The 17,182-nt window shown below is 39.7% G+C and overlaps 1 protein-coding gene across 1 annotated transcript; it reads right to left on the reverse strand.

Moving 5' to 3' along the window:
* Window positions 1-9,023: 9,023 nt before the first annotated feature.
* LOC120901881 lies at window positions 9,024-13,476 on the reverse strand. Its single transcript, XM_040310221.1, has 5 exons — window positions 12,942-13,476; window positions 10,735-10,862; window positions 10,509-10,638; window positions 9,620-10,210; window positions 9,024-9,546 (listed from the first exon to the last, which is right to left on the reverse strand). Exons 1-5 carry the CDS (start codon window positions 13,024-13,026, stop codon window positions 9,446-9,448), a joined length of 1,035 nt encoding a protein of 344 aa, XP_040166155.1. The 5' UTR covers window positions 13,027-13,476; the 3' UTR covers window positions 9,024-9,445.
* Window positions 13,477-17,182: the final 3,706 nt, after the last annotated feature.

The following is a 17,182-nucleotide window of genomic DNA, read 5'->3' on the forward strand; positions in this document are numbered from 1 at the left end:
GCACATAGATACGGAGGTGTCCTTTCTTTCCTGTTTGTTTGCGTTAGATCGTTTTTTTCGTCATTTGGCCAACCCACAAGCACCGAGGAAAGTAAGTTTGGTCTCAAAATTAAAGAACTCGACGCATGTACTTGGGGTCCTCCCGGCACGGCATGTGTGTCTAGGTAGGTGCGCTGTTCACTGCTCTACCATTTTGCTTCAATCGATCGGTTTTTGTTTTCTACTACCGGTGAACCACGATGACGATGGAGGAAGATGATGACGATGAAGATGATGATGAAAACGCGCAAGGTACGGCACGGGGCGAAAGGTTTATGAGAACCTTCATAAATCATGATTACCATGGATTTTTGGATGCGTTTTGGGGATCGACGAAGGTGTTTCTTTCTGGGTGTGTATGTCTTTTGGAATCGATAGCGGCTAGATGGAGCTTAACTAGTGTCATGGTGTGTTTTTGCTTTTGTGTTCATCGTATTTTAGCGATGAGAGAGATTGAAGTTGTGTGACACAATGCGAAGAAACAAAAGCATGTTGGAAAGAATAGAAGATGTGTAAAATCGTTGAGAATATTTGCACGTCTTTAAAGCTTCTATCTTTGCAAAAAGCTTGCATTGTTTCATATTGTGTTCAGGGGGTTTCATATTGGGTTTGGAATTATCTGCTACGAAAATATAGCACAGTACAACTCGTTTTCGTAAAAATACAATAATTTTGGCTCTTGCCATTTATTTGACAAATTTGATCCTGTTTAAATCATATCTGCTTTATAATTAAGAAATAATACCAAATCTGAATTTTAATTCTCAATTACAATGTAAAAATAATACATTGTAAATAGAGTTGAAAACATAAAATAAATATTTAATTAAATATAGCAAAACGAAGACTAAAACTTTACTTCCACGCCAAGTCTAAAGCTACCTTTAATGGTTACAAAGAAAGGTCACAAACAAATTCAATCAATAAATTGATGACAGTAAAAGTAACAAAACAGGTTTGAAACATAATCCAACATGAAATATACAAGGATAACTGATAAACGATCCCGAACGAAGGTATTAATAGTAATAGTAATAGTAATAGTAATCAAATAATGGTAATGAAATATGTTGAAGCCAAAACTGCTTGCGTAATTTAAGCATAGGATTATTTGAAATTGTATATGTCATCGTACCACATATCACAAATCATGCATTTTTGAAAAAAAGCATAAGCTATCAGCAGGGATGTACCAAATCGGGTATTTTCATTTTCGGGAAAACAATCCTTGGGTAGTACCCGGTAAAAAACGGTATTTTCCCGGGTACATTGGGTTTATTCAATGGCGCTACAGCTGATGTCAGATTTGCATATTGGATGTTATTGGCATCTATGACGAGGCTAAGATGGAACGGTATCCAAAGGAAATTTGAAGTGAGAGTGCCAAACATGGATGCACGATGTTTAAGTGATTCCATTAGAACATAGCTTAAACATAGAAAGCATCAAAGCTAAAACTCCTAACAGAAAGCGTTTAAGCACTTGTATTAGTGATGGGAGGGTCAACTCAAACTTACTGGGTCAGAGCCATCAGTAATCGACCCAGAGTTGTACGGGACGACCAAAAATGTACAAGTAGGTATAGGATCTGCCCAACCCGTGGGTCCAGCGAGTCCGAGTCGACCCGAATTATCAGTAGATGCGAGAAAGCGTAAACGACTCCGACCCGTTGGTGCAGCGAGTTCGGGTCGGGTCGGGTCAAAGTAGGTTCAATACCCGACCCGAACTCGCACCAACTGTTCGGAGTTATATGCATATGCTTTCTCGCATTTTAACTCGCAGTTCAATTTCAGAATTTGTTAATTTTATTGCATCATACATCATCTATACAAACATAAGTGGGTTTAATGCGTTTTCTTAAACCGTATTTGTACGACAAATACGTCATTTTTCCAGCTCAACCAGCTGATATTCTGCAACACGTTTTGTTGTGCATCTATTCAAACTTGCAAACAGATCTTTCAGCGGTTGTCAATTCTCTTTTTACGGTTATGTTATTAAACTAGTAAATCATTGCCTCGTTAACAATAGAATTACATTTATTAAATATATAAGTAAAGAAACCATGTATTTACCTAAACTGTATATAAGAATATGTAAAAGTCTATTTTATATAAACTTTGCAGATAAATTCCTAATATAAGTGACGAATAATCATTTATACTCCATTCAACAAAACAACCTAAAATTTACCCGGGTAGAAACAAAAAACGTAAAAACCAAAAACCAAAATAATTAAAAATCGTTAAAAAAAAAGTACTCACCCAATGGCTATACATAGTATAATAATACTTTTATAAAATTAGAAATGATCCCTCTTGTCATATTATTGACGAAAGCAATTAAACGTTTTCCTAAGATTGCTTAGGACTTTTAGAATAACAAAATGACGTTTTTCTTCTTAATATCTAATTATTATTTTAATATTTTGCAAACAAATTCACCATTTTTATATAATTATGTTCCTCATAACGTAAGAAAAGCTACCATTTCAGAGTCTCAGAAACAATCAAAACAACCAGCGTACTTTTGATAATTTAAAACTACTTCTGCAGCCATCCGCTCAAACACCTTCTCTCAAACAAATCAATACACACGTGGTAGGAGCTAAATTGTAATATTAGATAACCTTCTCAGCCGATGTCATTCCGTACGTCTAAAGCACAATCCACCTCCACCATTCATCCTGCTAGGTACCTACAACTCTCAGGTGTAACGAAATGCTTCCCTCAATCAAAATCAATAAACGCGTGGCATCGGGGGTCACACTCCCGTCCTATGCCCATGCCCAAAATTCAACCTACCACCACCAAACCAATCGATTTCGCACCAAGCAGCAACCCTACAACAGACAAATCCAAGCCCATAAGCGTCACCATCCGATTACCGCTTGCCACGGCGGGCGAACTCCGAACCCGATAAGTGAAGCTGTAAATGCCGCAAACACAGAACCAGCACAACGCTTCGATCCGCTCACGCGTGAACGATGGATACGCGTTCAGGTGTGCCCGTATGTGGCTCTGCGCGCGTATTGTATGTGTTTGTGTGCGTGTGTGTTTTCACGTTCATTCTCAAACTTTTACCACGAAATGCCAAAGCAGACGGAGATGACGTGTTAGTACCTTTCAACCGTCCCCATTTTCAATCGGGCCTTAGAAAATTTGTCTAAAAAACAAGCTGGGAAAAAAAGGAAAAGGCGCTTCATTTTCCATCCGTCCAACCATCCTTGCGGGCGGATGGGCGGGTAGGCCACACTTCATAAGAATTGATTGATGATGTAAAAGTATCTTTCGGTAGCCAAACACGAAAATGGGTATGTTTTTGTGTATGTGTTGTGTTCCTTTCCGTGATAAACTTCCCATTTTGTTGGATTGAAGCGCTTCCCTTCCAATTCTACCATTTCGGTTGTGGGCGGGGGGAGGGGATGAACTGCCCATCCTGTCGCCGGAAGGAACTGCCACTTTGCAGGTTGACCAGAGCCAGGTTTCACGCTCCTGTAACAGAAGCAAAAGGGAAAAGAATTTACCGAAACGGTTGTAAAGAGATCAATCGATGTAAATTGATCTTTTGCGCCTAGGCGATCGATTTTGTGTGCGGCATTCGTTACGGGGAATAGCTCATGTCGAACTCCTTCGTGTTTTTCCTGATTGAGTGCTTCAATTGAAGCGTGTTTCTAGTGGTTATGCTAAAACGTTTTTTGATAGCAATTATCGGAAGTGCTGTTAGCAGTGAAAATAATGATACTATGTTGCTCTAAATTATGTTATGAACACCAGACACCTCAGCTCGCACACGAGTCACACCGAATCGATTAGTTTCACTAGGGAGCATTTAATATTGGTTTGCTAATAAAACGTGTTGCCCAGTCCCGGGCCCCATGGCAAATGATGCTGCAACAATCATCCGCATCCGAGTACGTGCCTTCCCTTTTGTGGCTTGTGTCATTCATAACAAATCATCAACCAACAACCTAACCAGCAGACAGACAAAATGCAATCACCCAAAATTAGCGTCCTTCTCTGTCATTCTCTCTCTTTTTGTCTGTCTGTCTCTCTCACTCTCTTTCTACTTTCATAATGCTCCCTCTAGCCCGTGTACTACTTCTCTACTCTAGTCTCATCAGTGTAAAGGGGTGTTGGGAAATCGGTGCGAGCAAGGAGTGAAATATTATTAACATTCCACGCTGGGTGAGTAGAAATTGTTGCCAAGGCTCACATTCCACCGCCACTGGTGTATTGATTTTCCGGCGCCTCGGAACGTGGCGCTTAAAATTACTTAACAAATGTTTAGCACAAAAACAGGTTATGGTTACCAACAAGTATCACCCGTAGGCGAGATGTGCTCTGTGATGATGTGTTTTTTAACTTAAATTATTGATGAATAATGCTGAAAACTGTTTATCAGAAATAAATAGTTATGTATAAAATAAAAACATGAACTTTAAGACAAACTGTTTGTGGGAATGGGCATTCCTATCATAGCAAAGCAATAAATGATAGTCTACAGTTTACTTACATTTGTTGCTAAGGTTGTGCGTTACTTTTATTTGAATTAGATATAAGTTCGTAAATAATTAATTGAAATTTAGTGTTTTGTTGTTTTTTGTTATACTATGTAATTAAATCTAAGTTAGACGATAATAAGCGTCACTTTATCAAGTTATGTGAGTAGTTTATAATACTGAAATAAAATACCAACAACGATTAAACGAGAGCACCTTCGCTTAAAAACTACTCAAATCATAAATGTAAGGTTTACAAAAACGGATTATCTATTGAATAAATGGTAAAAAAAAATCATTATTAATAAAAAAGAAAGTGAATATTGAATTAGAACAAAAGTCATAACAATTTGACTCTTTAATACATGGAACTTAAGCGAATATGTTTTTATCAAGCATTTTATAAATTTTCTACCCACACTGGATAAAATATAAAGTAAATTAACATTGGCTGGTCTCGTGGTACAGTCGTCAACTCGTACGACTTAACAACATGTCCGTAATGGGTTCAAGCCCCAAATAGACCGCGCCGCCATACGTAGGACTGACTATACTGCTATGGGGGGAAATCAATTAGTCACTGAAAGCTAAACCCACAAGTGGTACAGGCAAGTCTTGACCTACAACGGTTGTTGAGCCAAAAGAAGAAGAAGAAGAAATTGACATATTTCAGACATTTAAGCCGTCACCTTAAATGGTAAATGGTAGCAATGGACTTAATGGTATGGATGATCAATTAAGTGAAACTTTTTTTTTTCATTTTCATAATTGTTATTGTGTTTCAATTTATATAACTTTTGCAAGTGTTCAACAGAGGGTTTTCCGTGGCGTGATAATAAATAGGGGATTGATTGAACCATATTTTCATACAGTAATTAAAATTGGATCAATTTGGAATTTGAAGCAGGCTTCTTTTTACATCGTATATATTCAATTGTAATTTCATTTTCATAATATTTAAATTATCTTTAATGTAATAATATGTAGTCTTAGAAAGTGTATTGGTAATTTCAATTAGAAATCCTTAAACCAACTACTAAATTATATTACGCTCTATTCTTCATAACTTAATTGTAACTTTCTTCTGAATAAAAAAAGCCGTGCAGAGTAATGCCGCCTGTCAAAAAGAATTCATTATATATGTATTTTGTGGACGTTATTACATTTGGTTTTACGGTAGCGTTTTGTTCCGAAATACAAATGAAAAAATGGCTTACACTTTCTCTCCATTGCAGTTAATAACAGCAATGATATATCACCTTCAAAGAGAAGGTAGAATTATCAAACGAAACAGGAGTGCGAAGAAGGTTTTGAGCGTATTTGGGCAGAATAAGAGGCATTAGCATCCCCAGGTAGCAAAGGCAGAGGTCATACAGTGTTTTTGACACTAGAAACTCAGCTCGTGATTTTGATGAGGGAAAATGAGCCTCCTTTTCAGGAAAACAATCGTGAGAAGTAAATGGGATTTACTGTTTTGAGTCTTTATAAAAAATAATAAAAAAAAGTAGGTTGTTACCTTATTGTTTTCCGGGAGTACTCATATCTGTAAAGTAAACGCTATTGTTTACCTTCTTTCAAGTAAATTCGTGATATTTAAACGTCAATGGATAACATTTTTCTAACTGTTACATGAAGCTCCTAAAACACTTTCTTACCGTGCATTGTGTCATTTGTGTTGTCTCGTCGTCGTACACTTTCAACATACACTTAGCCTCCGCTTTGCAAAATCGGTAAAGCCACAGGACCGCACGTAGAAAATGTTTATCGTATAGCGTATGGTTCGTCCATTCGAGAAAACCACCCCGATGGCGAGCGAGAATGGCAATCGTCCAGCGACCCGGAAAAAGACTCAAAATCATCATCACACAAAACATCATCCATCGCTGTGGAAAACCCCTTTTGCACCTTAATGTTGCCAAGCAATTCCAAGGTAAGTGTATTGGAGGAAACACACACACACACACCTTCGTATACTAACCCCTTTTCGTCCACGAGGACGATTACTCCCACGTGTCCACAACCTCACACCATCTCCAATGTGGTAACCTGCGAGCAACCCTGAGAGAGAGAAAGAGAGAGAGAGAGAGAGAGAAAGAAAGAGAAAGAGAGAGGGATAAAGAGAGAAAGAGGGAAAGGGAGTGAGAGACAGAGAGAGACAGAGAGAGAGCATACGATGGCTCAAGTTTATTACAACACTTCACACCGGACCACCGTAGCAGCTTCGCCTTCGGGAAGGACCTCGGAGAGCTTCTTCGGTGTAGATAATTTTATTATTATGGAGGTTTATTGAATTTAATTATTAATATCAATGGAAATTGCTGGCCCATTTCGGTTCATCCGGCGAAACGATCCCAGTGTCCTGTCCCTGTCTGGCAGTGCGAGGGCGCGCTACTATGTTGTTGTTTCCTTGTTTTTCCCTCCCCCCTAGAGGGCCACATACTCTCGGGGATGTGTCTCTCTCGGCGACTTCTAGCCCGTTTTGCACAGTTTCGCTACACGGCCAGTGCTTTAAGAAGGATGAAAACGACCGCAAAACATGGTTGTCGATGCGGCACGATCTGCCGGCTTCCTCGGTCACTTGCCACTTCGCCCCATGTTTCGGCTGCAGAGTATTATTTCACTTTAACATGTTCAACGAGCGTGTAGAATGTAACGGCATTAGGACGTGCCGTTCCTGCTCTGGTGATTTGGGCATTTCGTGGGAAGCGTGGAGAGCGTGGGACGATGGCTTTGGTGCATGTTATACTAATTTTTGATGCCTTTCGTTAAAAGTCTCAGCTGGCGAGCTGACGAGCATGGTGTAGTGAGCTGTTCCAGTGTTTTAAGCTTACCATACTGCAGCTTTTAAGCGTTCTGCGAAGTGTTGGGTAAGGTGAGTATGAGATTAGAATTATTAAGATTGTATTATATTATGTGTTGAAACAGACTGAGAAACACGAACCATAAATAGTTTACCTTGTTAAAGATGACTTAAGACTGTTCAAGCTATAAATGGTTTGTCTTGAATTGAATGCATATTGATTTGTTAAATTTAAATCTCTAAAAGCTTCTTCAAAGCTCACAGAGCTCAATATCACAGAAAAATTAAAAACAGGAACACAGCTTCTAGTGTAACTGGGTCAAATAAAGTATGCTTATAACTTTTCCATATTAAATTCAATTGAAATGAAGAAAACGGCTTAGTACTAGTTCGAACAATTAGCTACAGAAAAGCAGTTGACATTTTATCAACAATATATAATTATAGGATCAAACCCACAATCCTAAACAACACGGATAAACCGCCTTCAGCGCATTTATCCTATAATGATAAAGTAGAAGACCTGCAGTAAGAGGATTGTCCTCTTTTATTTCCGAACCTTTGTGACGAATAAACGTAACGAATTCTAATCCACGACTTATAATTATATGTTGATTATTGGAGTAGGCAATCCAGCTCAGAAAGATAGGCAGTCTCAGATACGCCACACTGTATGCAACCTACGTATCATCATGCAGCACTTACACAAAAAAATACCTTTAGGGATAAAATACAATTGTATTACAAAGAGAACAATTTAAATTCTACCGATCCTTAGAGCAACATGTCGGCTCAGTTTAAATGAAAGTTGAGTTCTGAATTCCGAAATATTAAATTAAATTCAATCTTTTATCATTTTGCCAAGTATTGCTCGTAAACGAGATTTTGATCCATCTTACGGGTGGGACAAGTTGGGTTATTCATGGCTAATGCTAACAATAACATGTCTGTCATGGGTTGACCGTCCCCCCGTAGCAAGGATTGACTATCCAGCTGCGTGGTAAAGAATCAAGTATCGAAACTCTGCATAGGCCGGCATGTCCGCGTAGTTCGTTACGCTAAATAGGAGATGAAGAAGCTAGCAAGCCGCTTGCCAAACATTTTCAAGGCGTTTGAATTGAAATTACCCCTCCCCAGATACAGTTTGGCCGGTCTGGTGGTACAGTCGTCAACTCGTAAGACTTGACAAACCCGTCATGGGTTCAAGCTTCGAATGGATCGTACTTCGTACGTAATAAATAGGTCACTGAAAGCCAAGCCCACTGGTGGTATAGGCAGGCCTTGACCGATAACGGTTGTTGTGCCAAAGAGGAAGAAGATAATGTCCACAGCGAAGTAGGGTCATAGACAAATTACTAAATGAACAATTCCAGCTATAATTAGGTATATTATTTATATTATCGTATCACATTTGATCATAGTAAAAGGGCGAAAGAATGTTCGAAAAAATGAATCGTTTAAATGTCCATCCGTAACAACTACAGCAAGGCATGGCTCTGGTGTTTGATTAAGTCCAAAACTGAGCTAAAGTATTAATCATCGTACGTCACGTCCGGTCTTACTTCCAGATGCAAACGTTTGTCATTAACGAGTCATGTGTTGAATATTTTAATTTTGTTTTTTACATACGAATCAATTAAAGTCAGTATAAGAACATTTGTAATAAAAATTGGGTCACTGATCTTGGACTCACTGATCCAGAAAATGAAAGTAGTGTAAACAGTGAATTAGTTCAAATACATTGCTGGTATTACCTTCTACTAAAATATTAACATTCCTCTCAACAAACTCGTTGTTGTCTTTCTTTTACCAATCAATTCTTGTTGTCATCTCTTGTTACAGTTTATTACACCTTGTCACAAACATCTACCCTCTCTTGTTGTCATGGAAATGTCTTAGAGTAGGATTTATTTGATTAGTGTAACGCATGCAATAGAACGTTGAGCAATGATCACGAGTGCATTTGTAGTGTGCAACGTGCTACATTATTATTTAAATGGTACGCAGGCAAACCTGCAGCATTGCTGAGCGAGCGATTGGAAGTTATTCCTTGGTCTGTTCCGGGGCGTAGTTCCGATTTCGGTTTGATGAGGTCGTGAACTGGCTTACAAAATCAGATACCTCATACTGAATCCGGTTTCACGACGGAATGGATCAAACAGCTGATCGCTCTGGAAGTACATCATGTATGGTCCCGGCGCGGTAACTGAAAGGACATAGAGAGGTTTTTTTTTTGGTAATGGTTCATTGAAATTGTAATCTGTCTCCCAATGACTTACCATCAACTTCACCGTTGCTCAAACTATTACTGCAGAACCGGTTAGCTCGCAGGGCGGGCAGAGTAGGCAAACGGACCACCGCGTTCGGTATGTGCAGGTTGTCTTCGGATCGTGCCGCGATGGCAACGCTGGAGTAACACAGCTCATCGACGCCCGGATTCTGTGCGGTCGGATTGCCAGAGGATGCAATCTCGAAGGTGGTCGGTAGGATGCGCAGTGTCTGGCTGTTACGGGGCCGATGGAAGCAGATCGCATAGTTCATTCCACCAAGGTACGGGCCAGCTCCGTTGCCAAAGTTGAACGATTCGACCGTACCAGAGTTGTCCTGGAAGTACTGCAGACAGCCGGTGGGTGCAAGCAGACCGATATCACCGTGCGAGAGAGTACGTGCCATCAGTGGAAGCATGTCGGGAGTGTCCAGCTGACGGGTAGCGTCTTTGGCAGCGGCTGCCATACCCGACGGACACTCGAGCTGCTGCACACGGATGCTCCAGTGAGGGTTGGCCAGTGTTGGGATCTGGGAGCGGCTGGCAATGCGGAAGGTGATCGTCATCGTACGATCGGCACTGGTGGGGTTGAAGGGTACGTATACTGGGGAGAAAGAGATGAAGTGTGTTAAAATCTTATACATTTGTTGCTAAAAATAAACGCACAAAACACAACTTTCTATAGGCATATTTATAGCATACGTTTACGGACACACACACACGATGGAGTGATAAAAAATATTATTATCCAAAAATTATGAGTCGGCTCACTCTCAAAAGAACTTCCTCATTTCACTTGAGTCAAACCATCCATCTTCTATCAGTGCTTCGGGCCGGTTAAAAACGCCTCCAAAAATCAATTTCAATTCAATTCCCCACACCAAAACCTTCCCTACACTCACCATGCTGACCGCTATTTTCACCGCATAAATCGAAGTTTAAGTTGTCGACCGAAAACACATCGTTGATGCATCGCGGGTACGGATCGAGCGTCGGCTGGGCAAGGCTAAACGAGTTGAAATCCAATCGGAGCTGCGACGGTACCGGAAAGAAAGAGCAATCGGTCAGTTGGTTGCAATGGTGGGTCATTTCGGTGCGGTTTGGCAATGGCCTGATGGTCTGTCTTACCTGACAGATGCGCGTGTTGAGCGAGCGGATGGTGTAAACACAGGTCAGCCCGTTCGCAGCTATGTTGTTCGGGGTGAGCAGTGTCGTCGTCTTTACCAAGGATGTACCACCGCAGGCAAGTGTAGGTCCTGTAGAAATACGGAGGTGTAGGTAGGGATTAGCTGGATCGTTCTGTTACGGCGGTCTGTTGTCACCCCGTCACTAATGGTAGCTAATCCCGGTGGTAAAGGATGAAATAAGTGGTGGCCAAAGCCCCGTACCGTTGCTGATGGTGCAGCTACCAATGTTTCAAGAGATCGAAAAATGATTTCCACCACTACACACTTTAGGCGATATGTAAATTTCCCTGCCAGATTTAAGAGATGGCTCTTGCCGTTTGCCTGCGGTGCGACTTGGTGTAGAGCGTTAGGAAATCTCATCTGTTTAATCGGGTTTCGTTGGGATATTACTTGGATGTGCTTGTGGGATTTGCAGCAAGGACAAAACATTAAATCGTCGGTGGAATAACCAGTCTATTGAGAGGTCAGGAAGAAAAGATTTTTCGAATTTTGGTTTTGGGCAATGAATACGGCTAGGGTATTGAATGAACTATTATTCATTGATATGTGGAGATACTTTTTGCAAACATAACATTGACAATAATGACATTAATTTAAATTCTACTTAACATCGACATTGCGAGTAAAACTTCCCATTGCTACCCTTGTTTTAAGAATGATTATTAGCTAATGCTTGTAAAGTTTGCTCTCCCAATTAATTGAAAACTTAATCTAATGACGTAAGTCGAGTGCTATTGGACATCAAATAGTGACTGATAGTTGTACAATTAGGCCGATATGGTATCAAAATACTTCAATATTATACAAACACATTTGAGCCAAATTTAACAAAGTGTATAGCCACTTACTATCTGTATGTTACTACTATCTATTTTAATTTGTCGGATTTAACGGACGACCCAGCCCGTAAAGTCTTTTTAGGCCGTCCACAAGGACAGAAGAGGCGTGGTAGGCCCAAATTGAGGTGGCAAGATGGCGTGGAGGCGTCCGCCATTAAGGCCGGGATAACGGACTGGCAGACGAAGGCGCGAGACCGTGAGCGGTTTCGGACACTCCTGAGGCAGGCCAAGACCGCAAAGCGGTTGTAGTGCCGGATAAGTAAGTAAGTATTTTAATTTGTTTACGTTATTTTTGCCAATTTTTTTGTTTTTTAACATCTATTCATGTTGAAAACAAGCTTTGGACAATATATTTGTAGCAGATGTATGCCTTTTTACAGTTTAACAGCCTATCCCTCTTTGGTTTAATAGTTGTATGAACTAATCACTCATGTCGATGATTGAACTAATAATGGAATGCAAATTCTTTTTCAAGTAAAGATATGTTTATATAAAAAAAATTATTAATAAATTTAGATACTGAGCTCTATTCCAGAATGAATAAAAAAGTAAAATAATGTAAGATTGAAACAACAATCAATAGGATCATAGGGCAGTTTGAGCTTTACGTTTAAGTGTGATGATCATAGGACCGATTAGACATTGTGCTTTGGCAAATGAGTGATGAATGGAAATAACATCAGGAGATCGTTCGATCATTACGATTTACCTAACACTTTGCAACAAAGTCTGCCTAATACTGTGCACCCATGTCATATAGTTGATCATATCGCAATTCCTGCCATGGTACGGAATTCCCAGACGTCTGGACATAACGTGTATGTGCAATTATTTTTTTTTACTTTCATTTTTATCGTATCTGCTATAATCATTTTAGCAATCAAACAAACACATACCGAAGGTACTAAAATAGGGAAAACCCTATCGTTATTTTTAGACCCATCAGTAGGTCTATTTTCGTGCGCACAGACCATTCTTCTTATAATATGCACAATAGTAGTGTAGAGCATCACACTAACTTTTTTATCAGTTCACTACCCAGCACATGCCTTCTGTCTTCTTTCCGTCACCTTATCAGTACGATGATCTTATCAGGTTGACATGTTGAGACGTATCTCGCTACCGGAACAAGCTAATCAATCGAACACGTTTCACATGCCTTGTGTTCCCCACGCACGCTAGATACAATTGGCGCCAGTATGGGTGGCGTATAGAAACAAGAATTGATCACTGCACTTTGTTAGACCAAAGACGTACACGTTCACTGGGGTGCTACTATTTGACACGATGTTGGCCTTCCCGGCAGTACCTGTATATTGACCCTTCGCTGGTGACAGCTGCATCATCCCGATGACAACCAAGATAAGCACGAACGACATCGAGAAGTTCATCATCACAAGTCACTGTCGGCGATCGCAAGCTCAAGAAAATGCACCACAAACGTAGCTTTTTTGTTTTATTTGTTTCCTCTCTTTCAATCACTCCGAGTGTACGAAAAATCAATACGGAACGGTGTTACTAGTCGCGAAAATTCTTCACGAATGACGATCGTCAACTGGCCAAGTATCCTTTTATACGGCGAAGAGTTTCCAATGGCTCTGCCCTATTATCGCGTCGGTTGCTGAGGCACTCTTTTATCGCTCGGCAAATGATAAAATGAAAGTTGTTTCGTGCCCGCAGCCGAAATTTCCGTCGTGGAGGTCAGTAGGTCTTATCTAGCGCTTGGAAAGACATGGTTTTTCCATAAGTGTACGTGCACGATTGTGAAAGTTTCTTCGAGGAGAAAAAAATATACTATTAAATAGTTAGCTCTAGGTCGGGAGATGATTTCTAAACAACGGTTGTGCTAAATCTACAAACCTATTTATTAGAGTGTTATTGCGTGCATTTAGTGTGAATATGTTTTGTGTTGCTTTGAATGCTTTGAATCTATGTGCTTGCTAATCATCCGTTCGATCGCGGGGAGGTGTGCGATAAAGTGCTTTGGGACTGTAAATTGGGGATGCATCTCCCGCCGTGGAATGTGCTACTGAAGTAAAAAAATACAAAAATTTCATTGATAAAATGAAGTATGACGTACACGGCAACAGGAACATTGATAAATGGGCAGGACGTAAACAATCATTCACAGACGTAGGTTTCCGGTTACAATGACGAAACGCAAACATTTTTGTATTATATCGTAACGAGGCCAGCACAAATCAATCTTACGTACGACGTTGGCTACATCGAATCGAATTTTATGTTTAAGAAGTTCTAAACATTGACTTGAACATTGAATTATTCAAAACAAAGGAAACGAGCTTAATGCCAAATACTATCTTATACCATATTTTATAATAACATTAACTTAAATATATCCTACTTAATCCTTTTAACCTAAATGTACCATCTGCTTCATTTCTTGTGTTCATGCCTGCGGGTGAATTTCACTTTTCATTATACTTATCACGTAATTGCTGAATAATTTCATCAATGTTCTCCCTTCATCATAATTTATTCTATTTCCTAGTTTCATTAGCTTTTTTATTGACAGCACTTTAATATTTAAATGTTTAATTGTTTATTTGATTATTGTGTTTAAGTGATTGGCCAAACAAGCGGCCTTATCACTGAATTAAAACTACATCTTCAGCTTCACTATAGGAGGGACATTTATATTGACTCACTATTACGCCACGGAGTGAAGAGCAAGACCATACGTGTAACTCTCTTTTGGATAGCTTCAATCCTATTGGACCATACACTAAAAAACGGACACCAAACTATAGAACTAAACTCGAGGATGGAACGAACATAGGACTTATACAGAGTTAACAAGCAGTGCGGGTCATTGAGCTCTCTCGATTTTTGACGAATAAATCCTAGCGTTTTGTTAGCTTTGTCTAAAATATAACAGTAATGTTGTTGGAAATTTAGTTTGCGATCCAGGTTGACCTCTAAATCCCTGACCGTATTGCACCCCGGCAGTTGTGTCCCTGATATGCTATGCTACCGTGCTAGCCATACTAAAGAACTGCATTAACGTACACTTATCAACATAAATTATCAGGGCGTTATTGTTGCACCAGTCAGAAAAAAACATCAACCGATCTTTGCAGAGAAAGAGAATCTGAAATGTTCCGTGCGACACGAAACAATCTAACATCATCCGCATAATGGCCAGTGTGACGTCCTGCCCTAAAGAACGCCGGATGAGCTCTCTAATACGTTAAAGGTAACACCATCAATTTGTACGTAGTAGCTACGTTCGGCCGTTACGTGGGCCGGTCTGGTGGTACAGTCGTCAACTCGTACGACTTAACAACATGTCCGTCATGGGTTCAAGCCCCAAATAGACCGTGCCCCCCATACATAGAACTGACTATCCTGTTATAGGGGGATCAATAAGTCACTGAAAGCCAAGCTCACTTCACTAGTGGGTACAAGGGCAGGCCTTGACCGACAACGGTTGTTGAGCCAAAGAAGAAGCTACGTTCAGAGATATAGGACCTGAACCAATTCACCAACGGAGTAGAGAGACCGATCCGGGCTCTTTTGCTATTGCTCAAAGGAAATGCCAATTTCTCTTTCTTTCATTACATTCTACGCTTATTACGCTAAGAAAGCATTGAAAATAATTAAAAAAAAAACAGTTCCATGATCCAGTCATCAACTCACACGACTTAATAATAAATCCGCCGTGGGTTTAAGCGTCGCATGTACCTTGTCCCCCATACGTAGGACTGACTATCCTGCTGTGGGTGAATCAATAAGCCAAGCCCGTTGGTAGTACAGGTCAGGCCTTAACCTCCACCTGTTTTTGCGCAAAGATGAAGTAGAAGAAGATAAAGAAAAAAAAAGAAATTAATGAAAAATATTACTAGCACAAAATGGGCCGGTCTGGTGGTACAGTCGTCAACTCGTACGACTTAACAACATGCTCGTCATGGGTTCGATCCCCAAATAGACCGTGCCGCCATACGTAGGATTGACTATCCTGCTATGGGGGGAAATCAATTAGTCACTGAAAGCCAAGCCCACAAGTGGGTACAGGCAGGCCTTGACCGACAACGGTTGTGGAGCCAAAGAAGAAGATTACTAGCACAAAAATGAAAACATATCCATCTGAAATATGATATAATGTTTTGTTTATGTTTTATAACAAGGTCAAAATTATTATAAATCAATTTATTTTTAGCAAAAAAAAAAATAATAACGTCCAAATTAACCATGATTGTGGATTTTCTTGTTTTCTGAAGCATGTCATAGTTCATCCATGATTTGAATTGATGAAATGTAATTTCAATTCAACGATTAAAACGTATATTATGTTCAAAAAGTAGATTTTTGTCGACATTCATGAATTCAAATGCCGACTCTATCGGCCGACTCTTGACGTTTCTTGCATGCAATATTCATACTTGCACACAATCAGTAATGCAATATTGCGTGACAGAGTTGTATATATGATAGCCATGACCCCTCAGGAAACATAACTGGCTATCATATATGATAGCCATGGCACTCAAAGTGTTGAAGTCGTGCATTCTAACAACAGGCTTGGTTTAAGCCCCATGTACCACATGTACCGTACTTATGTATATGACTGGCCATTCGGCAATTAGAAATTCTTTCAAGACACAAATAGCCTATCATAGCGATGGCTAAATTGTACCTAGACCGATTACGATTGTTGCGTTATCGCGTTATCTACAAAGTTATCGCTTGTTTGATGAAAATTCAAATCAACATGTTATTATTTGAGTATATATACCTCCACAATCGTTTCGATTGCTATCTGCTCCAATTCAAATGTTTAAATACCTGCACATCTTAAACCTTTCTTGTCCCAGTGTTATATAAAAGTATGGAAACATTCGTTTGCTATCAAAATCCTTAGGCATTCTATGAATATCTAAGGAGTTTTAGAAATTTTATGTTTTACGATAAGGGAATATTATGAGGACAGATTCTAGGCGATTAGAATATAAAAAAAACTAAACTTAAATGTTAAATTTAATGCAAATTGAACCCAACTTGTATGCAACCGAGTTGAAGAGCATGCTTGTTAACCCTTGAGGATTCACGCACTAAAATTTAATAAAATATAATTCTTTCTCTTTATCAAAACTTATATCCTGTTTTTGTGTAAAAACTTTTAGTATTTCGTTATTTACACCACATTAAGCAATCCTTTAGCAATTCGTTGCCAATAGGTATAATCTTCCTGATTAGAAGAATTGCTCGAATTCAATGAACAAACGCTAACCGTTGACAAATTCGTCTAACACACCTCCAGGTATATCTCATTGCAATAGTTTTTCCATCACCTTTCTTCTTCTTTGGCACAACAATCGTTGTCGGTCAAGGCCTACCTGTACCCACTGGTGAAGTGAGCTTGGCTTTCTTTGACTTATTGTTACCATAGCAGTATAGTCAGTCAGTCCTACACGTATTCGGGGCTTGGACCCATGACGGGCATGTTGTTAAGTCGTACGAGTTGACGACTGTACCACCAGACCGGCCCAAGAACCCTCACCTTCCCTTACCTTTATCAAAGAAAAAAAC

The sequence above is a fragment of the Anopheles arabiensis genome, chromosome 3 (assembly GCF_016920715.1).
Source record: "Anopheles arabiensis isolate DONGOLA chromosome 3, AaraD3, whole genome shotgun sequence".
Taxonomy (NCBI): domain Eukaryota; kingdom Metazoa; phylum Arthropoda; class Insecta; order Diptera; family Culicidae; genus Anopheles; species Anopheles arabiensis.